Source organism: Mauremys mutica, chromosome 12 (genome assembly GCF_020497125.1).
Source record: "Mauremys mutica isolate MM-2020 ecotype Southern chromosome 12, ASM2049712v1, whole genome shotgun sequence".
Classification (NCBI taxonomy): Eukaryota; Metazoa; Chordata; order Testudines; family Geoemydidae; genus Mauremys; species Mauremys mutica.
The window spans coordinates 5,737,697-5,763,119 of NC_059083.1; the positions used below are offsets into that span (position 1 = coordinate 5,737,697).

General features: G+C 50.7%; 1 protein-coding gene and 1 long non-coding RNA gene across 5 annotated transcripts in view; one reads left to right on the plus strand and one right to left on the minus strand.

The window, feature by feature from the left end:
• The first annotated feature begins 4,517 nt into the window (after positions 1–4,517).
• The window catches only part of LOC123345076, a 32,541-nt gene continuing 11,635 nt past the window's right edge, over positions 4,518–25,423 (plus strand). The window contains exons 1-2 of the long non-coding RNA XR_006572703.1: positions 4,518–4,861; positions 12,930–13,005. This is a non-coding gene — a long non-coding RNA (uncharacterized LOC123345076). The remainder of the gene's footprint in view (positions 4,862–12,929; positions 13,006–25,423) is intronic.
• Positions 8,589–24,129, minus strand: LOC123345074. Of its 4 annotated transcripts, XM_044981721.1 has the most exons (3): positions 24,047–24,129; positions 21,288–21,440; positions 8,589–11,410 (listed from the first exon to the last, which is right to left on the minus strand). In XM_044981721.1, exon 3 carries the CDS (start codon positions 11,399–11,401, stop codon positions 10,016–10,018), a length of 1,386 nt encoding a protein of 461 aa, XP_044837656.1. In that variant the 5' UTR covers positions 11,402–11,410; positions 21,288–21,440; positions 24,047–24,129; the 3' UTR covers positions 8,589–10,015. The 4 variants fall into 4 exon arrangements, with proteins under 4 accessions (XP_044837656.1, XP_044837659.1, XP_044837658.1 ...); XM_044981724.1 differs by lacking the exon at positions 21,288–21,440 and having other exon boundaries at positions 24,047–24,119; XM_044981723.1 differs by lacking the exon at positions 24,047–24,129 and having other exon boundaries at positions 21,327–21,514.

Sequence of the window (25,423 nt, forward strand, 5' to 3'; positions counted from 1 at the left end):
GTTCATTGGCACCAGTTAACACTTCCTGAAAACCCTTCTCTCTGTACATTTTTAACCAGTTACAAAGCTTTTCAAATGAAGAAATTCCTGCAGAAATATCCATTGTATCACTCTGCAGCTCTTTGCTCACAAAATTCACTTGAAAAAGTAAATCATGCCAGAAAACTAGGAGATAAAAGTCTTAGCCTGCCCTGTTGCAGACCTTTTGCATTCTCCCCTCTTGATGTATTTGATTTCCTCCTCCAAACCTCCCTCTCTCTCACCTGGAGTTCACAGCACTAAGTACCGGCTCGGGGCTTTTTTCCTGGGTTACAGGATCCCGATACTTTAGTTTTGAAACAGACACAGGCAGCCACAAACTCACCCTCAAACACCAACACCACGAAAACCACAAAAACAACACAATATTACAAACCTACGGCCAGGGTCACTATATTACTGCACACAGCAGTCAATCAATGCAGTTGTAGATAAATCTCTGCATTATGCATTTTTGTATAACCTTTACATGACTTTGTATTGAACCTTAGTAATATGTTATAGCGGGCCCCTAAGGTAGCATAAGGTAAAAGAAAAATGTCTTTTTGCTAGAAGTAGAATAAGATCTTCCCTCCACTTTGTAATCAATTGCCCCATTGACTGAATGAGGTGTGAATGAGGAAGGTGTGGAAGGCAGGCACTCCAGACAGCTGCAAATCTTGGAGAGGGGCTGGGAGCCAGACCAAGGAGCTTTGCCCAGGGCTGAGTGGGACGGAGTGCGGAGGGGTGGGTGCAGGCTTTGGGACAGAGTTTGGGGGCTGGAGGGAGGTGCTGGGGGGAAGGGACTGCCATGTGGCTTCCTTCCTCCCCTGTTGCCCCTCACCATAGCCTCAGTGGGGGATGGAGCTGCCCCTTGCCCAGTGTTTGCAGGAGTGGTGGCTGGGGGGAAATCCAGTCAAACTCTGGTTTTACTCTTTCGCTGACGGGTCACTTAAACCCCTTACAAACTCCTTCCCGCCTCTCTCACTCCCCTTTTCTACTGGGCTTGTTTGTTCTTTTCGGTGGAGCCAGATGAAAACCACAAACCCCAGTGAGAGCAACAGGCTGGAAGACTAGACTGAACCCACCACCCAGCCTAGTCCATCCCAGAGCCCAGGACTGAGGGCAAATGTCCCCCCACCCCACCCCAGGCCACCTGCTTCCACTCCTGGCCTCTCCCAGCGCTGCCAATGATTCTGTGTGGCTGCATCGGGTGGGATTTCAAGCGGACCCCTCAACCCCCTGCTAAATTCACCCCTGTTTTGTGACCACTCTGCACCAAGAGCACCTACCTTCCCTGCCCTAAAGCTGCTGGATGGCTAGAAAGCTGAGCTGGGCATTTGATTGATCTAGAATATTATCATGTCCCCCCCAAACCTTAATATCCACAAAGCTTTGGGGGGGGGGGCTATTCCCCCCCAAGCCGGTCTATTTCATTGTTGCAGGGCAAATGAAGGAGCCATGGTTTAATGGAAATATTCAGCCCCTACAGCGGTCTTGCAGCAGGGAAAGCAGAGTTGATGGGAAGGGAACAGGTTTGGATAGGAGCCCCTGTCCTCCTCCTTTGCAAATAATTTGGAGAGGGGAATTTGATCACTCAGTGCCTCAGTTTCCCCTCTTGCGGGGGGAGGGGAGATAAAAGTCTCAGCCTGCCGTGTTGCAGACCTTTCGCATTCTCCCCTCTTGATGTATTTGATTTCCCCCTCCAAACCTCCCTCTCTCTCACCTGGAGTTCACAGCACTAAGTACGGGCTCGGGGCTTTTCCCCTGGGTTACAGGATCCCAAGACTTTAGTTTTGAAACAGACACAGGCAGGCACAGACTCACCCTCAGACACCAACACCACGAAAACAACCCAATATTACAAACCCTGGGGGAATCACAGGGTCAAACACTCACCGTTGGAAGCCCCAACTGCTCAGGTGAGTGAGGTGCACTGCAGAGATTCCTGTCTGCCACAGACCAGAAGCTCCCTTGGCGTCTCCTCCAGGTGAGTGCTGGGGGTGGGGGAGGGGGAGGGGGAGGAAGGCAGGCACATGTGCCTTCTCCCCCCCCATGACCTGTCCTGCAAGTACAGCCAGGGCTGCCTCTGCCGGCCAGCGTCTCTCAGCGTCTCTCGTTGCCTAGCAACAGCTGCTGCTTCCGGGAGACGCAGAGTTTGCTTCCGGGAGAGACGCTGCCGGTGCGGGGGGGCCCCTTCAGGCGCGGGGCCCAATTCGGGGGAATCGGGCAAATCGGCCTAAGGCCGGCCCTGCTGTGGGGACAGACTGGCAGTTAGTCAGGGATGGGGGGGGTCGGGAAGAGCTGGGCTCTGTCTGTGGGGGACAGACTGGCAGTTAGTCAGGGATGGGGGGGGGTCGGGAAGAGCGGGGCTCTGTCTGTGGGGACAGACTGGCAGTTAGTCAGGGATGGGGGGGTTGGGAAGAGCGGGGCACTGTCTGTGGGGGACAGACTGGCAGATAGTCCGGGATGGGGCGGGGTCGGGAAGAGCTGGGCTCTGTCTGTGGGGGACAGACTGGCAGTTAGTCAGGGACGTGGGGGGGTCGGGAAGAGCGGGGCTCTGTCTGTGGGGGACAGACTGGCAGTTAGGGACGTGGGGGGGTTGGGAAGAGCGGGGCTCTGTCTGTGGGGACAGACTGGCAGTTAGTCAGGGATGGGGGGGTCGGGAAGAGCGGGGCTCTGTCCGTGGGGACAGACTGGCAGTTAGTCAGGGATTTGGGGGGGTTGGGAAGAGCGGGGCTCTGTTTGTGGGGACAGACTGGCAGTTAGTCAGGGATTGGGAGGGTTGGGAAGAGCGGGGCTCTGTCTGTGGGGGACAGACTGGCAGTTAGTCAGGGATGGGGGGGTTGGGAAGAGCGGGGCTCTGTCTGTGGGGGACAGACTGGCAGTTAGTCAGGGATGGGGGGGTCGGGAAAAGCTGGGCTCTGTCTGTGGGGACAGACTGGCAGTTAGTCAGGGATGGGGGGGGTGGGAAGAGCGGGGCTCTGTCTGTGGGGGAGAGACTGGCAGTTAGTCAGGGACGTGGGGGGGTCGGGAAACAGCGGGGCTCTGTCTGTGGGGACAGACTGGCAGTTAGTCAGGGATGTGGGGGGGTTGGGAAGAGCGGGGCCCTGTCTGTGGGGACAGACTGGCAGTTAGTCAGGGACGTGGGGGGGGTTGGGAAGAGCGGGGCTCTGTCTGTGGGGGACAGAGTGGCAGTTAGTCAGGGACGTGGGGGGGTTGGGAAGAGCGGGGCTCTGTCTGTGGGGACAGACTGGCAGTTAGTCAGGGATGGGGGGGGTCGGGAAGAGCGGGGCTCTGTCTGTGGGGACAGACTGGCAGTTAGTCAGGGATGTGGGGGGGTCGGGAAGAGCGGGGCTCTGTCTGTGGGGACAGACTGGCAGTTAGTCAGGGACGTGGGGGGGTCGGGAAGAGTGGGGCTCTGTCTGTGGGGGACAGACTGCCAGTTAGTCAGGGATGTGGGGGGGTTGGGAAGAGCGGGGCTCTGTCTGTGGGGACAGACTGGCAGTTAGTCAGGGATGTGGGGGGGTCGGGAAGAGCGGGGCTCTGTCTGTGGGGACAGACTGGCAGTTAGTCAGGGATGTGGGGGGGTTGGGAAGAGCGGGGCTCTGTCTGTGGGGACAGACTGGCAGTTAGTCAGGGATGGGGGGGGTCGGGAAGAGCGGGGCTCTGTCTGTGGGGACAGACTGGCAGTTAGTCAGGGATGGGGGGGGGCGGGAAGAGCGGGGCTCTGTCTGTGGGGACAGACTGGCAGTTAGTCAGGGATGGGGGGGGGTCGGGAAGAGCGGGGCTCTGTTTGTGGGGACAGACTGGCAGTTAGTCAGGGAGGGGTGGGGAAGGGAAGAGCGGGGCTCTGTCTGTGGGGACAGACTGGCAGTTAGTCAGGGATGTGGGGGGGTCGGGAAGAGTGGGGCTCTGTCTGTGGGGACAGACTGGCAGTTAGTCAGGGATGTGGGGGGGTTGGGAAGAGCGGGGCTCTGTCTGTGGGGGACAGACTGGCAGTTAGTCAGGGACGTGGGGGGGGGGGTTGGGAAGAGCGGGGCTCTGTCTGTGGGGGACAGACGTGCAGTTAGTCAGGGATGGGGGGGTCGGGACGAGCGGGGCTCTGTCTGTGGGGGACAGACTGGCAGTTAGTCAGGGAAGGGGGGGTTGGGAAGAGCGGGGCTCTGTCTGTGGGGGACAGACTGGCAGTTAGTCAGGGATGGGGGGGTCGGGAAGAGCGGGGCTCTGTCTGTGGGGGACAGACTGGCAGTTAGTCAGGGACGTGGGGGGGTCGGGAAGAGCTGGGCTCTGTCTGTGGGGACAGACTGGCAGTTAGTCAGGGACATGGGGGGGTCGGGAAGAGCTGGGCTCTGTCTGTGGGGACAGACTGGAAGTTAGTCAGGGATGTGGGGGGGTTGGGAAGAGCGGGGCTCTGTCTGTGGGGACAGACTGTCAGTTAGTCAGGGATGTGGCGGGGTTGGGAAGAGCGGGGCTCTGTCTGTGGGGACAGACTGGCAATTAGTCAGGGATGTGGTCAGGCTGGGGGATGACTGTGGCATTGCTGGAGCAGATGGTCTGACGGGGGGCACAGGCTGGCGCTCGGGGTGTCTGGATGGGGAAGGTTCGAGACGAGGACGAGCCAGATGGTGAATGGGAAACAGACGGGGGAGGGATAGGAAAGGCTGGTTCTAGCTGCCCCGGGGCAGTTAATGGGGTTTGTCCACTGTGCACTGGACTCAGAGGTGACAGAGTTTACACCATTCAGTAGGATATCATGAAGCCCAGCCCGGCATTATGGTGGTAGCTGAACAGGCTGATGTGGTTTCTGGTTCCTTCCTCTGGGCATCCGCTCCTGGAGCAGGTAGGGGTGTTGTTGGATTCACTGTTAGAATATAAGAACATAAGAACGGCCAAACGGGGCAGACCAAAGGTCCATCTAGCTCAGTATCCTGTCTCTGACAGTGGCCAATGCCAGGTGCCCCAGAGGGAATGAACAGAACAAAGAATCATCAAGTGATCCATCCCCTGTCACCAATTCCCAGCTTTTCGCATCCACCAACTCTCTCCCCTGGCCTCCAGGCCTTGTGCTACAGGGAACCTCCCCTGGAACCCCAGTCTCTGACCCCGTTCCTCAGCCCCTCTCTAGCTGGCTCTGGAGAGTCCCTCACTCAGCTCTGGAGTCAGGCCCGTAGCCCCTTTCCATCCAGCCGCTCTGCCCTACACCATCCCTCCAACAAGGCTCGCCGGCATCCCAAGGACTAGCTGTGACCCCCCAGGCTGGACTTGTCTCTTCAAACCAACTGTGTTCATGATTTAATATTCTTGTTACAGCTTTAAACTTGCTAAACAAGCACACTATCCCGCTCTGCTGCCTGAAATTCTCCATTACAGCCTATTGGTGCCTTGGCTACTCTTAATTATTGGTACAGTGTCTTATTATCATCAAAATAGTGTGTGCATCTTAATTTGTTGCATATATTTGGTTCCCAAGATGCACTGGTGTGTTGGTGTTAATGGTTTTAGGCTATTTTTTTTGCTAAACAGAGGATATTTCATACAAAAACAAGTGCAGCAATTAGAAGGGTGCAGTACAAGCAGTTGATCTGGGTTCAGTTTCCAGCCAGTGCTGTATCTCTTCAGTTCTTCTGATTTTCAGACTGTAAATAAGGTGTCAATTTGTAACAGTGAGGGTAATTGACCATTGGAACAACTCAGCAAGGCCTGTGGTGGATTATACATCACTGGCAATTTTTAAATCAAATTGGATGGTGTTGTGTTTTTTTTCAAAAGAACCGATCTACTTCAAACAGGAATTAATTCAGGGAAGTCCTTTGGCCTGTGTTATAGTGGAGGTCTGACTATATGATACTGGTGGTCCCTTCTGATCTTTTAATCTGTGAATATAAGTATTGTCAGACTGAGTCAAACTTGAGTTTATTCTAGCCCAGTGTCTTGTTTCCAACCATAGTGAGCTCCAGCCAGGAGTTACAGAGGCTCCCTAAAAGTGTGTGTGTGTGGGGGGGGGCTACTGGCACCTGAACTGGGGCCCTTCCCCCTTCCCTGCCACCTCCCCCTTCCCCTTGAACCTGCACTCCCCTCCACTGCCTCCTCGCACCATCGCCCAACCATACAGCCAATGAACAGTGATGAGGCTATGGGTTCCCGGCCCCCCTTGTTCCGGTACCCTTGGCTCCAGCTGTTTCAGAGGGACAGGTAAGAAACCCCCCTAGCTGACAGTGATGTAATAGCCTGGCCATGGGGGAAGTTCCTGTCCTAACCCCCATCTGTTAGTGATTGAATCGTGCCCTGAAACAGGAGCGTGTATAGCCCTGCCAAACTTGTGTGTGTGTTTTTAATCCGTACTATTGCAAATTGGAGTGTTCTCATTCTCCATCTAAACTCCAGTCCTTGTTGGAATACTCCTATGCTCTTGGCTTTAATAAATATCTTGTGGCAATGAGTTCTGATGGCAAATTTTACACTGTGGTTGACTTTCATTTTCATTGAATGTCTGCTTGTTTTTGTATCATGGAAAAGGGTGAATTAAATAATGCTACCAGTAGGATTTGACATTTTTAATATACATTATCTTTGATTATTACTATACATTACTATTGTGACAGTGCACTCCATATGCTCTATGAAAATATGCTTATGAATGTGAATATGATGTAACTGGAATATGCTTTATGCAAAAGCTCTCTTGTAAGGTATTACAAAGGTTATAACCTCCTGAATAGATTCATTTATATGCATGTATCATTCTTGTATCTGAAGCTAGAAATATGAAGTATAACTCTGAGGTCCTGTTGTAATTATGCAAAGTGTGGGCCATTAAGGGTGGTTTAGAAACTTGATGGCTTCCATTGACTCAGACAATTGGTTGTAAATGACCTTATTTACCTGAAGCCTTCTTGTGTAGGTGAGGGCCAGCCCATGGGTACTGGGGAATGAGGTCTCTCAGACATGTGACCATGTTACATGATACTGGAATCCATCTTAATCCTGGTACTTTTCCATTGAGAGGCTGGGGTGGGGACCAAGCACAGATAAAAGACTCCTGCCTTGTGCCAAAGCTATAAAAGGGGGTGGAGCAGGACAAAGGGGTGGCCAATCATGAGAAAACCCCTGGTTACCACAGGAGATGTCTGCTGGAACTAACAAGGAAAGGATCGGGCCCAGACTAGGAAGGAGTCTAGTCTGTGAAAGAAGCTTATTGGAACATCTTTGAGGGTGAGCTATTACCTGTCATCAATTTCTTAATGTATTAGGCTTAGACTTGCATGTTTTTGCTTTTATTTTGCTTTGTGACTTACTATGTCCTGTCTGTTATTATTTGATACCACTTAAACCCTACTTTCTAATAAGGTTTCTTGGGGATGCAGTATTTCAAATGAGCTATATAAGCTACTCCCTGACCTCTTGTGTTTGTTCTAGATCTCCAGTCACTTCTCCCCTTGCCCCCAGGATGCTGGTTACAATTTGGCCCTAGGTCCTGGGGGACTGGCCACCCCAGGGTTTGAGTAATATGAGATGGGGCGTTTCTTGTCTAGGGGCCACTGGCTTCAAACTTGCACCATTTCCCTTTGTGGAGTAACATTGTGAGTTTGGAGGAGCCTGCCCTGCCTCTGTGGGGGCTACTGAACTAGCACCCAGGTATAAAAAACAAGCTGAGCTGGTGCATGAACTGATGTGAGCACAAGAAAGCACAAAAACCTAATAGAGGAGAACAGGCTGCATTTACCCTGGACAGACTAAGAACTGATGCACCTGTCACAGGTTAATTTCAGTAGGTGTATCTAGCAGCCTTGCTATGACCTGGCAGTCAAAGAGCCCAGGGTGAACTCCTCCAAGAAATAAGGGCCATCACAAACTGCACCACTTTCTGCTCTCTAAGTGCAAGGTGCATTCTTTGACCTTGTCCTCTAATGTAAACACAGAGCAACAGGTATGTTAAAAAACCACCCGACCAAAACAAGACTGTACACTGCCCATGCTTCTCACTCTCATCACTATGGTGTTGAGAATGGTAAAAAAAACCTTAATAGATTGGAATAGAGACTACATGTTGGTGTTTGATGCAGGATCTCTCAGTTTTGGGCCCCCCACTACAGAAAGAATGTGGACAAATTGGAGACAGTCCAGCGGAAATGATCAGGAGGCTGGAGCACATGACTTACGAGGAGAGGCTGAAGGAACTGGGCTTATTTAGTCTGCAGAAGAGTGAGGGGGGATTTGATAACTGCTTTCAACTACCTGAAGGGGGGTTCCAAAGAGGATGGAGCTCAGCTGGTCTCAGTGATGGCAGATGACAGAACAAGGAGCAATGGTCTCAAGTGGCAGTGGTGAAGGTCTAGTTTGAATATTAGGAAACACTATTTCATTATTTCACAGCCGCCTAGTCCGCCTAGTAGTTGCACCGGCCCTGCTGGCTGGGATGATTTAGTTGGGTTTGGTCCTGCTTTGAGCAGGGGATTGGACTAGATGACCTCCTGAGGTCTCTTCCAACCTTAATATTCTATGATTCTAAATTTTGACTAAGCTGTTGTAGACAGAAGTACATTCAGAAGCCTTGGTTAATTGGAGTCACAGAAGCTTTATTGAATCAGAGCCACTAAATGAGTCACAGGTAAGAATTGCAGCAGAAATGCATCCCAGATAAAAGTCAACTCATGCACCCCAAATATACGGCAACAGGGAGTCAGCAGCACTTCAGATGGGACTGTATTGAACAGCTGACTCTCAGCCAGTTCTACCCATCTCCCCTCAGCCCTGGGGATGGAACTCAGGAGTCCTGATTCCAACTCTCCTACTTGAACCACTAGCTCCCACTCCCCTCTCAGAGGTGGGAATAGAAACCAGGATTCCTGACTGAATCTCTTGCTTTCACCAGGAGCTAGCTAATGGTTTATTTTGCAGTCACTGATGTGCTGTATGTGCCAATGCATAAAGATAGCAATCAGCAAATAAAGGAGAAGAAAGATCAGGCCAATGATTCTCTCCTTGGCCAGAGGCTCGTCAATTGCTCTGACAGATGATAAACCATAGGAGATTGCAGTGCTGTAGGTGTGGAGTTAATTCTTTATTCACCAAAAGCAGCATTGCTAACGGGATTGGTTCTTGCTGTCTCCCTAGCACCGTAACAAGGTGGACAGCGTTACACCAAGTGAAACATATTAACAACCCCACGACTGTCAATTCACTGGAGAGCTAATGGATCTTGAGTTGACAGGGCAGTGTCCCAGGAGGAAGCTCCCCAGCTTTAGCTCCGTTTCCCCTCAGAGCACTCTGGTTCCAGGTTTCTTCTCCAGGTCTCCATCCCTATCAGAGAAGGTTGGAGTTTCTGGCTTCTTCTATCCCTTTGGAGGAACATGGGATTCATCCATGATAGGCTCTCCCCCAAATGTTCATCATCCATCCTTGTTCCAGCCGCTGATGACTTCCTCTGCCTCCCATGAAATCTCCAACTACTTCCCGCTGATGTCTCCTCTAAACTGAGCTAATGTGTCAGGATCTGCATAGACCCACTTCTTGCAGTGGGGCCCATTCGAGACTCTTCATTATGTGTTTAATAGGAGTGATATATTTGAAGGGTCGTATGTGTGTGTGTGTGTGTGTGTGCACGCGAGAGAGAGAGAGAGAGAGAGAGAGAGAGAGGAGAGTCTCATCACTTGGGACATTTAAAGCTAGAGCCCTGGGGAAATAGACTGAAGGGAACAATTCTGCCTTGGTGCCTGATTGGGCTGAATGAACTGAGACCTGATGGGGCTTCTTTCATTTTTGTCTCCCAAGAAAGATGAAGTGGATCTGAATGGAGCTTTTCAGAGGTGAGCTTCGAGAGAATGGCTGGTTGAGATCTTCAAGCAGAAAACAAAGCAAAAGAAAAGGGTGGGAATTTTTAATCACTTGATTGTGGAGCTTTGCCCAGTAGCTGGCACCTAACTGGGACCTCATATTCATACTAATCTTCTAACTTTGCAGTTGGCCCCATGAGTTACTTTCAGCTTCTCCTTGCTCATGGGTGCTGCATGGCCTTCATCTTCTCGATGGTCTCCAGCCCGGCATTTAAATTCCTCTTGAACTTATCCTTCATCTCCAGCACTAGGCTGGAGACAGCTTTCTGGGCCTCATCACAGCCACTGGCTATCTTAGCACACTCAGAGTCAAAACTGGGATTGGAAGGTTCCATAGTGAGGATTCTCCCTGAGCTGCTGACCAAGTTTATCAGGTATTTTTCACATACTTGGGTGAATGTCTGGGAGATCATGTGCACCAGCTGAGTTACATTGGAGGCACTGAATGCATGAGTGATCTGCTGGATGCCTTCAACAGACGCTAAACATTCCTCAATGTGCCAGTTGAAGCAGAATTGGATCAGGTTGGAGATCATATGGAAGAACTGTACCATCTTATCCCACTGTTGCTCCACCTTCCCCAGGGCATCTTGCCCTTCATTCAGCATCTTCTTGGCTGTCTCAAAATCTTTTCGTCTCATCTCATACTCCTTCATCTCACAAAGGATTTCTGTCTGCTTCTTCATCAGATCAATGATGTTCTTCAAACTTCTGTAATCCTCCTTGTGGGACTGCCTCAGTGCCTCCCCACTCTCCTCCACTTTCGATAATTGTTTTTTTATCCACTCAGTTTTATCTGTCACATCTGAGCCTATGTCATAACATGAAATGGGACTGAAGTTCAGAGCTTCTTCAATCTCACTGAGGGCCCTCTTTATCTCCCCTTCCACTTGCATTTGCTTCCACTTAGCATCCTCCATAGTCTTTCTGACTGACTCCTGCTTGATCTTTGCCTCCTCTAGCTTGATCTTCACCTCATCCAGGTCCTTCTCATAACCATACTCGGCATTCTGACAGGCCTGCAAGAGCTCCTTGACCAGGAAAATCACCTCCAAGAACTTTTCCTTCGTTGCTTGAGCTGACTTTGTGCACTTCTCTGCCTCATTCTGTATTTTCATTATCTCTTTCCTGAGCTGGTTCTTTCCCTCTTGAGCATTTTGGAAGAAGCCCTGCCTGATCTTTGTCATCTTCTCTGAGACATACTTGGAATGCCAGCAGATCGGCTGCGTGTTGACCTCATTGAAAGCGTCCCATGCTCTTTCACTTACTTGGCGCAAGCAAGCCCTGAAGGATTCTGGGTGTTCAATAGATTTAAACCCATCTGTAGGGCGGTTCTTATTGATGGAGACATCATCTTTCTGCCTCGTGGAGATGAGTCCTAGTTCCCCCAGGATGGCGATGGAGATGGGGGCTGGCATGAAGATCTCCTCCCACTTGGCATCAGGCTTCAACAGCAGCTCTGCCTCCTCCCTCACTTTGTCCGCTTCTGTGATGCTTACCATGGCTTTGGTTATGGCCTGAAATTGACCTTCTGCTGCTGCTGCCATTGTCTAGCCCTATAAAACACAGAAAGATATCACAGACCTGGCTGAGATCCCCCCGCTGCACTCGCACAAGACTTCACTGTTTGGATCCAGACAGTGGATCCTGCATGCTTGACTTCTAGGAACTGGGACCCCACAATCCATACCACTGCCCCCCAGTGCTGACCCCCCAAGTCTCCCGAGTAGCTTAGGCATCACCTCCCCACAGTTTAACCCTTCATGGACATGTGACAGTTTGAAACAAGTAACTCACAGGCTTTGGAGAGGGATTATAAACCAAACACATTTTCATAGATTCCAAGGGCAGAAGGGACCATTGTGATCATAGAATCATAGAATCTCAGGGTTGGAAGGGACCTCAGGAGGTCATCTAGTCCAACCCCCTGCTCAAAGCAGGACCAAACCCAACTAAATCATCCCAGCCAGGGCTTTGTCAAGACTGACCTTAAAAACCTCTAAGGAAGGAGATTCCACCACCTCCCTAGGTAACCCATTCCAGTTCTTCACCACCCTAGTGAAAAAGTTTTTCCTAATGTCCAACCTAAACCTCCCCCTCTGCAACTTGAGACCATTACTCCTTGTTCTGTCATCTTCTACCACTGAGAACAGTCTAGATCCATCCTCTTTGGAACCCCCTTTCAGGTAGTTGAAAGCAGCTATCAAATCCCCCCTCATTCTTCTCTTCTGCAGACTAAACAATCCCAGTTCCCTCAGCCTCTCCTTATAAGTCATGTGCTCCAGCCCCCTAATCATTTTTGTTGCCCTCTGCTGGACTCTCTCCAATTTATCCACATCCTTCTTGTAGTGTGGGGCCCAAAACTGGACACAGTACTCCAAATGAGGCCTCACCAGTGCTGAGTAGAGGGGAATGATCACATCCCTCGATCTGCTGGAAATGCCCCTACTTATACAACCCAAAATGCCATTAGCCTTCTTGGCAACAAGGGCGCACTGTTGACTCATATTCAGCTTTTCATCCACCGTAACCCCTAGGTCCTTTTCTGCAGAACTGCTGCCCAGCCATTCGGTCCCTAGTCTGTAGCGGTGCATGGGATTCTTCCCTCTCTGCACTTGTCCTTGTTGAACCTCATCATCTAGTCTGACCTCCTGTATCACACAGGCCATAAAACTTCCTCAGAATAATTTACAAGGCAGAACTTTTAGAAAAACATCTAATCTTGATTTTAAAATTGCCATGCTGGAGAATCCACTGTGACCCTTAGTACATTTTTCAAGTGGTTAATTCCTTTCCCCTTTAAACATTTTACATCTTATTTTCCAGTCTGAATTTGTTTAGCTTCAACTTCCAGCCACAGGATCGTGTTAGACCTTTCTCTGTTATACTGAAGAGCCCATCATCTAACATTTGTTCCCTAGGTAGTTACCTATAGACTGTGATCAAGTCAACCCTTAACCTTCTCTTTTTAAGCTAAACAGATGGAGCTCCTTGAATCTATCGCTATGTGAGGTATGTTTTCTAACCCTTTAATCATTCTCATGGTTATTACCTTTTGAACCCTCTCCAATTTAGCAAAATCCTTATTGAATTGTGGACCCCAGAATTGGACACTATTCCAGCAGTGATTGCACCAGTGCCAACTACAGAGGTAAAATATCCTGTCCACTCCAGCACAAGATATCCCTGTTTATGCATTAAAGGATTGCACTAGCCCTTTTGGCCACAGCTTCACACTGGGAGCTCATGTTCATCTGATTATCCACCACGACTCCTAAATCTTTTTCTGAGACACTGCTTCCCAGGGTAGAAGCCTCCATCCTACAAATATGGCCTACATTTTTTATTCTTAGAGGTACGCATTTACATTTTTCCATATTAAACCACATATTCTTTACTTGAGCCCAGCTGACCAAGCCCTCAACATCAGTTTGTATCAATGATTGGTCCTCTTCATTATTTTCCACTCTCCCAATTTTTGTGTCATCTGCAAATGTCATCAGTGATGATTTTATGCTTTCTTCCAGGTCATTGATAAAAATGCTAACCAGAGTAGAGGGCCAAGAACCAATCCCTGTGGGACCCCACTGGAAACACACCTACTTGATAATGATTCCCATTTCAGTTAGATTTTAAGACCTATCAGTTAGCCAGTTTGTAATCCATTTAATATGCGCCATATTAATTTTATATCATAGTTTCTTAATCAAAATGTTGTGCAGTACCAAGTCAAATGCCTTATAGAAGTCTATTACATCAACACTATTACCTTTATAAACCAAATTTGTATTCTCAGCAAAAAGAGATATCAAGCTAGTGTGACAGGATCTATTTTCCATAAATCCATGTTGATTGGCATTAATTATATTACTCTCCTTTAATTCTCTATTAATCTAGTCCCATATCAGCCATTCCATTATCTTGCCCCAGATCAATGTCAGACCGAGAGGCCTATAATTACCTGGGTTCTTCTTTGAGTGATTGCTTATATTGATTCCAATTAAGTGTGCATGTGCCCTGTGCACAGTCGTTGGAAAGTTTTTCCCCTAGCAGCACCCATCGGGTCAGCTGTGGAGCCTCCTGGAGTGGCGCCTTCATGGCACTCAATATATGACCCTGACGACCCGGTGCCTGCTCAGTTCCTTCTTAGTGCCAGTAATGGTCATTGGAACTGTGGTGTCTTGCTCAGCAAGTTCTACCATGTTTCCGTAGCCTCATTTGTTGTTCTTTATTCATTCTATTTAGTTTAATTGTTGGTTAGTATTAGTAGTTAGCAGTTGGACTGGGGGGTTTACCCTCTGTCCTGAACGTGTTTCCTTGGGAGGGCTTTCATGCCCAAATCCCAGGGGTTCAAGCCCTGCAAGTCCTGCTCCAAGCCCATGCCAACCGGCAACCCCCATGACGCTTGTCTAATGTGTCTGGGGGAGGCTCACCAAGCCAATCGGTGCAGGATTTGTAAAGGGTTTTGCCCCAGAACCAAAAAGGAGCAAGACTTTTGCCTTAAGCAGCTCCTTACGAAGGAAGCACTTAGACCTCAGCCTCCGCTGGCGTGGCAGGACCTGGCAACAAGTTCTTCAGTGCGTAGCACCCCGGTGACAGTGGTGGACGCAGCACCATGGAAGGACTCTGGCAGAGACCCGCGGCTCTGCTGCTCCCTGGCGCCGAAACCAGTGGGATCGACCCAGCACCGCTCCCACTCCCCGGCACAGACGCGGCACTGGAAGCAAGGGAGGAGCAGCTCTTGTCACAGAGGCCCACCCCGTTGGAGCCAGTGAATGGTGCGCGTCCTCGTGAGGAGCACCTAGTGCCAAAGTGTGCAGAGATGGCACCGTTGCCTTCGGCCCCGCAAGGCGGCCTGTCGAGTCCGGTGTCATTGGACTCCCGGGTCATCAAGGAGGTGGAGCTGCCATCCATCTCAGACACCTTTTGAGGCCACGAGGGACCTCATTACCATCACAGCACCAAGGTCACCCAGCATTCATGCCAACCCTCCAGTACCACATCGGATGGCACCATCTCGAGGCAAACCAGCATTACTCTGGCCCTCGGCACCGCTGATAGAATTGCGGCACCGCTCAGAGTCCCGGCACCGCGCGGAGTCTTGGTGCTGCTTGCACTTGCAGCACCAGTTGGACTCGCGGCACCGCTCCAGGTCATGCCAGAGCTCCCGCTCTTGATGCCAATCCATGCGTCGATCCCTATCGTGCAGCAGCACTGGTCTCAACACCACTTAGCGACCCTGCACAGCTCCAGATCATGGCACCGCTCCCTAGTCTCGTGGCACTGCTCCCCAGTGTGGCACTGCTCGCTAGATCAGCTCTGCTCAGCAATGCCCTGGCTTTCGCAGTCCCAATCTCAGTCTTCAGACTTGGAAGCAGGCTCTAGATACTCAGAGCAGGGCTGACACTGGTGAGGCTGTGGATGCTCTGAGGTGAGGACCAGCGCAGTGGCCATTCTGGACTCTGTGGGCATACCACCAGGCCCAGGGCACCCAGTATAAAGGCTCCTGATCAGCCACCTCTGAACTGTGGGTGCTGGAGGCCTTCACCAGTCTTCCCACCCCTAGAGCTGCTGAGGAGGCATTGTGCCCCTGCCCCCACCTTGGAACCGACTCCAACTCCGGTTCCTGAGCCTGGTCCAGCCAGAGAGACTGGACGAGAGGTTCCTGATGAGCAGGAGGGACAGGAGGACCCTGTTCCCCCATTAGCATCTTTGTCCGCCTCCCCAGACGAGGCTATTTGTGAGCACTTCCATCTCTGGACCACCTCCCATAGACAGCTGCGCCCACTAGGACCTCCTTCTCACGGTGGCACGCAACATGGGTCTGCAGGCCAAGGAGGTGGTGGAGTCAGAGGACCAGGTGGTCGACATTTTGGCCCCAGAGGGTCCATCGAGGGTGGCTCTGCCCCTCATCAAAACTATACAGCCAATGCCAAGACCATCTGGCAGACCCCGGTCTCCATCCCTCCCAAAAGGAGAGGTGGGGAAGCAAGCCCCAATGCCTACATCCAAGGAGACCAAATGCCTGGACTTGTGTGCATGTAAGGTGTACTCAACGGGGGGCTCCAGCTCAGGATTGCCAACCAGAAGACAATTCTGAGCCAGTATAACTTCAGCTCCTGGGACTTGATACTCAGGTTCAAGGAGCTGGTGCCAACAGAGTCCAGGGAGGAATTTGGAGCTATAGTGGAGGAGAGCAAGGCAGTGGCTCAGACCTCTTTTCAGGCCTCACTGGACGCTGCGGATTTGGCGGCGCGCACCTTGTCCTCTGGTATCTCCATGAGGCGCACCTCATGGTTGCAGGCCTCGGGCCTACCATCCGAGGTTCAACAGACAATGCAGGACCTGCCTTTTGATGGGGCAGGACTGTTTGTGGAGCAGACTGACTCTTGGCTGCATAGCCTAAAAGACTCAAGGGCTACTATGAAATCTTTGGGTATGCACGCCCCGGCAATCCAACGCACTATCATTGGGTTACAAGCAGGCCTTTTGAAGGGGCACCCGAGGACAGCACCCCAGACTCATTCTCCGATTCTTCTCTGTCCTTTTTTAATCGTCTGTCCCACTTCTACCATGCTTGGTTCCAAATAACTTCAGGCCTCTCGGTCCTCTGCACGGTGGAAGTGGGATACTCTCTCCAGTTCTGCTCCTACCCCACTTCCCCGTCCCTCTTCAGGGACCCCTCTCACGAGCAACTCCTTATTCAAGAGGTGCAAGCGCTCCTCGCCATGGGAGTGGTGGAGGAGGTTCCTCAGGAGCTAAGGGGCAAGCAATTCTACTCCCAATACTTTCTAATCCCCAAGGCCAAGGTGGGATCTCAGACCCATTCTAGATCTGCACGGACTCAACAATTTCATGGTAAAGCTGAAGTTCTGCATGGTCTCCCTGGGCACTATAACCCCTCCTTGGATCTGGGAGACTGATATGCCACCCTCGACATGAAGGCCGCGTACTTCCACATAGCGATTATCCAACACACAGGCGCTTCTTACACTTTGTGGTCAACCACAAGCATTACCAATTCACTGTCCTACCATTCGGTCTCTGAACAGCTCCCCAGTGTTCAGCAAGTGCAAGTCGGTTGTGGCTGCTTTCCTCCATCGACAGCAGGTCAAGGTATACCACTACCTCGATGACTGGCTGCTCAGGGGCCGCACTGGGGCACGGGTGCAATCCAAAATCTGCTTGGTCAGGCACACATTTGAGCGACTAGATCTCCTCAACTTGGGGAAGTTGACCTTGGAACCGACCCAAAGAACAGAATTCACTAGGGCTCTGTTAGACTCGGTTCAGGCGCAAGCCCTTCTGCCGGAGACCTGATTCTGTGCCATCACGGACATAATTCAAAGCCTCCAGCAATTCCCACCCATAACAGCAACAGGGTGCCTGAGTCTCCTCGGCCACATGGCTGCTTGCACTTACATGATCTGGCACGCCAGGCTGTGGCTCAGACCTTTGCAGGCATGGCTCGCCTCGGCCCACCACCCAGGGTGCAACAGCTTGAATTCAGTGGTCACAGTGCCAGGGCAGCTCCTCACGTCCCTCCACTGGTGGTCCAACCCTCAAGTGATGTGCAAAGGAGTCCCCTTCCACAACCCTCAATCTTGCTTGTCCTTGGCTATGGATGCGTCGGCTCTAGGATGGGGTGCGCCCATCCTAGTGGTTTAGGCACTTTACTGGTTTGCCAAAATCTCCCCGTACAGAGGAGCCCGTTCCTCTCTCTTATGCCAGGAGGCCCTCCGACTGTGGGAGTTCTGCATAGCCCACTCCATTCACCTGGAAGCATCCTTTCTACCAGGAGTTCAGAACATGCTGGTGGACTGCCATACACACACACACAAGTGGCCCATCCGGCCGGATGTCATACACCTCATTTTTCAAAGATGGGGATTTCCCCAGGTCGACCTGTTTGCCACCCGACGCAACAGGAAGTGCCCAATGTTCTGTTCCTTCCAGGGTCACAGCCCAGGCTCACTCATGGACGCATTCCTGGTACCCTGGAGAAGTTACCTGCTCTATGCCTTTCCCCCATTCCCTCTCATGAACAAGGTCCTTCTCAAGGTCTGCAGGGAAGGGGCAAAGGTAATTCTGATAGCTCTAGCGTGGTCTCGACAACAGTGGTACCCCAAGCTACTGGAGCTGTCGGTCGATGCACTGGTCATGTTGCCTCTCCTCCCTGACTTACTCGCTCAGGACTGCAGTCACCTCCACCACTCCGACCTGCGGTCCCTCCACCTCACAGCTTGAAAGTTTCATGGCTGAACCCCGTGGAACTTCTGTGCTCAGAACAAGTAAGGGAGGTTCTCCTTGGCAGCAGGAAGCCCTCCACTAGAGCCACGTATCTGGCAGAGTAGAAGAGAGTCTTGTGCTGATGTGATCTGTGTTGTAAACCCCTCCTCCAGGCACCTGTACCCCTCATCTTGGACTACCTCCTACACCGGAAAAAGCAAGGCCTGGCAGCGTCCTCCATAAAGGTACACCTGGCTGCTATCTCGGCCTTCCACCCAGGAGCATCTGGTCGATCCGTCTTCGCCAGAATCCTGGTTCCTAATCTTTTATCTGCCCTTCTTTCATGTCTAGATTTCTGGGACTTTCCAGGGGCTGAAAATAACTCTGGGGAAAACCCAGCAAAAATTGGGGTAGAGCCACCCATGGGTGCCTCGATCTCTGCCTGGGGTTTACTGTCCTCCCCTCACTCGATGGGAGGGGAGTAGGCTCTCGAACCTGGGAAAGTCCCTGCCAATTAAGACCAGATAGGGGAGCTTGGGGACCACGTCTGCAGTCATGTTGGTAGTGTTCCCCTGGATCTCAATCCATTTTGGGGTTCTGGGGTAGAAATTTACTGTGCCATGGACACACATCACTCTTGGGCTCTTGGATCGGCTCAGCTGGTGTTGCCCCACTAACTTCCCTGAGACCAGTGTGACAGCATTCCCAGAGTCCACCAAAGCTACGGTCTGGATGCCCTTCATCTTTACTGGCTTGGTGTACTCATGTGGGGCCGTTGTGATGCCCCCCAGGCTGATTAGGCCACACTGGTCCCCGTGATCCCCCAGATTGCATTGCATGGGCTCCTCCCTGTTGGGGCACTGGGCTGCTATATGCCCCAACTTCCAACACTCGTACCAACGATATCTCATCCTGCAGACTGCCCTCTGTCTTGGGCTCTCTGGACTGCTCCCCCAGTCCTCTCCTGCCGGAACCCAGGTCCCTTCGGGGCCTCAGGCTGCTTCTTGGTGCCTGGTCTTCCACCTGTGGCTTTCCTGGAGTTCTCGATGATCCGAGGCCTCGGGAATGGGACTGGCTTCCTGGAACACTGTGTTTCACCTCCCGGGTTTTCAAACAGTTCACGGGCTGCCAGTTGTCTCTCCATGAGGGTGACCAGTTCGTTATAGGTGGAGGAGACATTCTGACCTAATCAGGCTTGGAGGCCCGAGGGTAGTCCCCTTGTATAGCGGTCCAGCACCAGGAGCGCCATCGTTTTCTCAGAGCTGAGGGCCTCCGGGCATAACCACTTCCAGGCTAGGTGGATTAGGTCAAACAGTTGAGACTGCGGTGTCCTGTCTTCAAAATACTGCCATTCATGGAACCTCTGGGCTCGCAAGGCTGTCGTTACCCTGGACCTGGGCAGGATCTACGCCTTCGGTTGGGGGTAATCTGCCACCTCCTCTGAGGTCATATCATAGCAGGCCTTCTGGGCCTCCTCACACAAAAATGGGGTGAGGATGCCCAACCCCTGGTCTCAGGACCAGACCTCCTGCAGGGCTGTCCTCTCGAAGGACAGGAGGTACGCCTCCACATCATCCTCTGTGTCATCTTCTGCAGACAGTAGCTGGCCGGTATAGTCCACGTCCCGTCATACCCATGGCTCAGCTCCCTAAGGGTCTTCACCTGGTTCACTCATTCCTGCAGCACGGCCCGATCTTGGGTGGCCTGGGTCATCAGCAGGCAATTGGTCTCTTGCTGCAGCTGCATGGTCTCCTGTTGGGCAGCTGCCTGGACCTGCGTCACCTCCTGCTGGGCAGCAGTGGCTTGCACCAGTGCTTTGACCACGTTCTCCATTTTGGGGACAGGGTGGTCGTGCCCCACCCTGGGTTACATTCAAGGTGCGGAAATCCCACTCTTAACACCACAAGTGACAAAATGACCAATGTTGGCATGATAGGTCCCGTGCTTTTCTTGGTGGGCTGGGGGCGGGGGGCTAGGATGCCATCCCTGGCCCCTACTCTTGAGGCACCAAGGGCCTTGCTAGTGGCCTGGGAAGGTGGTAGAGGAGGGAAGGGGGGAAGGGGTCTGGGTTTGCTCCTCACTCTGAGCCCCAGCCCCTCTCAACCCCTGTAGGTGTCTTACTCTCTTCCCCCTTGGGCAGGGTAACCCTTGGTCCTTGACACTGGGGAGGGAGTCTGCCTTCCCTGCTGGGGCAGGATCTCCTTTCCTCTGGTTCTCTGGTCTGTCAGTTGTCAGCAACACAGCTCCAAACTCCAGCCGTCTCTCCTTCATTGCACATCCTGTCTGCCTGAAACAGGGCGTTTTTATTAGGTTCCTGACAGGCCTTTAATTGACTACAGGTGCTCCAATTAACCTATAGCAGCCCTCCCTAGTCTATGGAGAACCATGCCTAGGGTTTATATATCTCCCCTTTACCACTCTCCTGCTTCGAGGCGCAATGGGCGCTGTCCAGGGTTCTCTGCTCAATGTCCCCCAAACTTGGTTGGGTTCTGAGTTTAGTTTATCCTCCCTAGGCTGAGGGAGGGGCTTTTAGCAGTGAGCGAGCTAACACCCACCCATGTCCCGGCACTCAAAAGGGGCACTCTCCCACTTCGAGCAGCTGTGGGCGCTGTCCGGGATTCTCTGCTCGGTGTCCCTGTCAAGTTCCCTTCATTTAGCTGTGACCTCACTCCTGTCCCTGTTATATCTTTAGTTGTCCCTCGTAATTAATTGAGATCCCGGACTTTGTGGATCCTCCCGCTAGGCCGGGGGAGGTCCTTTGCCAGGCTTCCACCCACCCACTTCTAGGATCCCAACAGGACCACTCTCCCACTGCTCCCTGGCCCTGCTGTATCACACTCCCAAGACTGGTGGGTAAAACTGAAGTTAACCCCCCCCAACCAGTCAGGAACTGTGCTTCTGATCCCCCACATTGGTTAGCAGGAAGCAAAAAAAGAAATCACACAGCCCCCTTTACTGCATTCCAGTTCTCTGGCTCCCAATCACACATAGGTCCAGTACAGTGAAAAGTTATTTAAAAAATTCTGCTCACATATACAAAATGTTCTTCTGACCCCAAAGCCACATTACCAGGTCAGTATAGGTTTGGATCTTACCCAAAATACCATGCTGCCAGCCAATCCTTTAGTGTCTAAAACTAAAGGTTTATTATAAAGAAAAAAGAAAGAACAAGGAGAGATGTTTAAAGGTAAAACAGTCACATACATACAAAGACTTCAAAGTCTATCAGGTTCCTAGCAGTACCGGTGAGTTTCCTGGCTTGAAAGTCCCTCTGGAACACATCCACAGCTTGGATGGGTCATTCAGTCCTTTGCTCAGAGCTTTGTAGAAAGGTTACTCCAGAGGTAAGAAGCAGGACTGAAGACAAAATGGAGAAGATGCAGTTGCCGTTTATAGTCTTTTGCCAAGCAGCTTGTATATTTCCTTTGTTCCAAACACAAGCTGCTCAGCACATGAAGCCTTAGAGTTCTGTCCATAGGCATGCCCCTGCCTGCCTTGCTGAGTCATAAGCCTTTCAATGGGTTCATTGTACAGCTGATGTCCCTTGATGGGCCATCAAGCAGGCTAGGCAGTGCTGATGCCAACCTGTCTGGGGTTGTCACCCAGATGCATAGCACAAGTTTGAAATACAGATATACCCTACATATCTAGAACTCATAATACAAAGATGATACAAACATATAAAGAAGATCATCATATTTGGCAAATCATAACATTTCCACAGATACCTTACACAGCATATCTGGTCAGATTCCTTCCAATTTTACAATATTGGTATTCATAATATCCTAAATCCTAAAGTGTCCCCCAGGTTCCATACAGTGTCCCAGAGCTAATGTCGTTTTTCAAAGTGCCTCTCCCATTCCCCTTTTGCCCATTCAACCCTTCCTCAACAAGTTATAACTGTTCAGTTTCACATTCCAATTGTGTGAATCGTCCCCTCCCTCAGATAAGTCACAAGAGTTACACAGTTCTAAACAAAATAATAAAACTCCCATGTGATATTCCCTCCCCCAGTTTCCTCGCTACTGTTAAGCATTGTTTGGATTTGATCGGTGTCTTCAAGGTCCCAAGACCACTTTCTCTTCCTTCCTCCTGCTCAGTCTTGCCCTTTTGTACTGGTTGATGAGAGAGTTACACAGAGCAGAACTTGTGCTTTCAGAATTTCCTGTCCCCTCTCTCCTGCCATCTCCCTGGTCAGCATCAAAGCATCAGGTGATCAAGGTCCCTGGTCAAGTGATCTGTTGTGGGGCTACTACCCACCTGTATTCCAGACTAAAAAGCCTGGTTCTTGCTGCTCAGCTACCCCTGTAGCCAACTCATTGTATGGCCAAGGTCGACCCAATCGAATGTTCACATTGGCCCTGCATTGCTCATCTTTGTTCACCCTATATCAACACCTCTTGGAAATAATATCAGTTGTGATGGGGCAAGGCCAGATGGCTATAGAAAAGTAGTGGGAGAGAGATATATTAGCCCCAGGTTAAACAAATCTCTGGTACCAGGATAAGTAAATGGCAGCTGCTCCAGGTCAATTAAGACACCTGGGGCCAATTAAGAGCTTTCCAGAAGGCAGGGAGAAAGCTAGGTTGATTGAGACACCTGAAGCCGATCAGAAGCTGGCTGAAACTAGTTAAAAGCCCCCCAGTTAGTCAGGTGGGTGTGTATGCCAGGAGCTGTGAGAAGTTGTGCTGTTGGAGAGACTGATCTGTACACACCATATCAGGCACAAGGAAGGTGGCCCTGAGGTAAGGGTGAAGTGGAATTGAGGAAGTAGCCCAGGGAATTGTATGTGTCCTGTTCCTAAAAGGTCAGTTACTATAGCTGATACCATTAGGATCCCTGGGCTGGAGCTTGGACTAGAGGGTGGGCCTGGGCTCCCCCCTCCTTTGCCCCCGTCTTTAATCACTGAGACTGGGAGACAGAGACTGTGCAAGGGAGGCTAGCTTCTCCTCACCTCCCTTGCTGGCTTATGATGATAATGACTCAGATTGTGACCCTTCTCTCTAGAGAGGGAAGGGTTAAGTGGAGGGTCACAGTGGGCCTCTGCGGCTGGTGAAATCGGTCAGGAAATGCAGGACCCATGGAGACAAGGACAGAGATTTGTCACACGGCAAAATGGATAAAAAAAAAACCCAGCAGGGAAGGGTCAGGACATCCTTACAATCAAAAGGATGCTCACAAAACAGAGTTTGTATTTTGATAGAGACGCATACAGAAATATACTAAACCCTCACAAAAGCTCCAGAGACATGTACCAAGATATGACAAAGGAGGAGGGGAAGGTGCTTTATGGTTTAAGTCCCAGCATGGCAGTTCAAGATTCAAGGCTGGGAAATCCTTTGATTTAAATTTTTCCACCAACTTTTGTGCATTTATTAAGCGCCTCAAAGTTGATCTGCAAATAGGAATAAACCAATCCCACTACTTCAGGTTAATGTGCTGGATACCTTTGCCTTCTAGATTGAAGAGCCAACTGTCAAATACTTGTTCCCATGTAGATACTTATAGACTGATCAAGTCACCCCATAATCTTCTCTTTGTTAAGCTAAAGAGATTGAACTCCTTGAATCTCTCCCACTATACAGCATGTTTCCTAATCCTTTAACCATTCTCATTGCTCTTCTCTGACCCTCTCCAATTTATCAACATCGTTCCTGAACTGGACACAGGATTCCAGCAGCAGTCGCACTAGTACCAAATACAGAGGTAATAGAACCTCTCTTCTCCTATTTGAGAGTTCCCCTGTTTATACATCCAAGGATCACATTAGCCCTTTTGGCCACATGGTTGGGGATCTGACCCCATTGAATCCAATGGAGCAACTTTTTCCTCCCAATGCAGGGTCAGATCCCCAGCTGGCGCGGATTGATATATACCATCTGAAGATCTGGCATATAACCCTACAAGCCTTTTTGCTCTTTCTTGTGCCTTACCAACTCCCAGTGACAGAAGGGACTCACCTTTATATGATGGAAAAGTTGCCTGGATTTTTGTCAGCTTATGATGCCTCTCAGAGTCAGGCTGAATCTCCAGTGCTGGTGAGTTGCAGGCAAAATGGGACCTCAATATATGGGAGTTCTTATGCAAATGACCTGGTGGGTAGCTCAAGTAACCATGGCTGAAGGAGGGCCCTCTTAAAGTGATAGTGCACTGAAGTGTGTTTCCAGGGCTCATTTGTGTTTTACAGCAGTGGGTCTCAAACTGTTATACTGGTGACCCCTTTCACTTTGCAAGCCGCTGAGTGTGCCCCCCTAATAAATTAAAGACACTTTTTAATATATTTAACACCATTATAAATGCTGGAGGCAAGCAGGGTTTAGGATGGAGGTTGACAGCTTGTGACCCCCCCATATAATGACCTGATGACCCCCTGAGGGGTCCTGACCCCCAGTTTGAGAACCCCTGTTTTACAGTATCCAAATCTCTATAGCTGGTAGCTCCATTGTATTGCTAGGGCAGGGATATTAATCAGGCATTAGGTTAACACATAGTACAGAGAGACAGTACAAGTGAGGTAATATCTTTTACTGGGCCAGCGTTAGTTGGTGGAAGGGACAAGCTTTGTCGCTTCACTGAACATTTCTGATGAGCTCTGCAAAGTTTGAAAGCTTGTCCCTTCCACCAACTAAAGTTGGTCGAATAAAATATTACCTCACTTGTATTGTCTCGCTCATATCCTGCTACCAACACACGTACAACACTGCAAACAAATATAGTAATGATATTTATACTGTTCTGAATCATAGATTTTTATTTTTTTTGTCCTTGCTGGAACTAGAATCTAGAGGCTCCGCACACAAAAAATTGATATTTGACCTCTTTTTCAAAGGCCCCACCACGTTATGAAGAGTCAACATAGACTCATAGACTTTAAGGTCAGAAGGGAAAATCATGATCATCTAGTCTGACCTCCTGCACACGGAAGGTCTCAGAAGGCTGCGTGTTACCTTGTCTATGAGCCTGAGCTTTACACTGAGATGGACCCCTGACTCCTACTTCCCACCTCCATCTGGGACCCAGGCTGAGTCTGCTGCTCCTCCTGCCCGACACTCTGGCTAGCTTCTCCCCCCGCCCCCAAGTGGTGACGTGTATCTTAATTATTCATTTCCTGGATTTCAGATGTTTACGTTTGTGTTATCTAGGGGCAGGAGAAGGGCTTAGATACCCCATGAATTCAAGGCTGACATGCCCCAAACCATAAACCCCCAACTTCCTTTGCTACCCCTCTTAATCTCCAACCTCCCCAGTCGTCTTCCCTCCCACTCTCTCCCCAATCCTTACCTTACCCCTCCCTCTTACTTGAACGCACCCTCTTCCTTCCCCTGCCACTCATTCCC

Bases quoted from the DNA above. Each gene is read 5' to 3' on its own strand.
- LOC123345074 (XM_044981721.1), bottom strand. From the start codon at position 11,401: ATGGCAGCAGCAGCAGAAGGTCAATTTCAGGCCATAACCAAAGCCATG.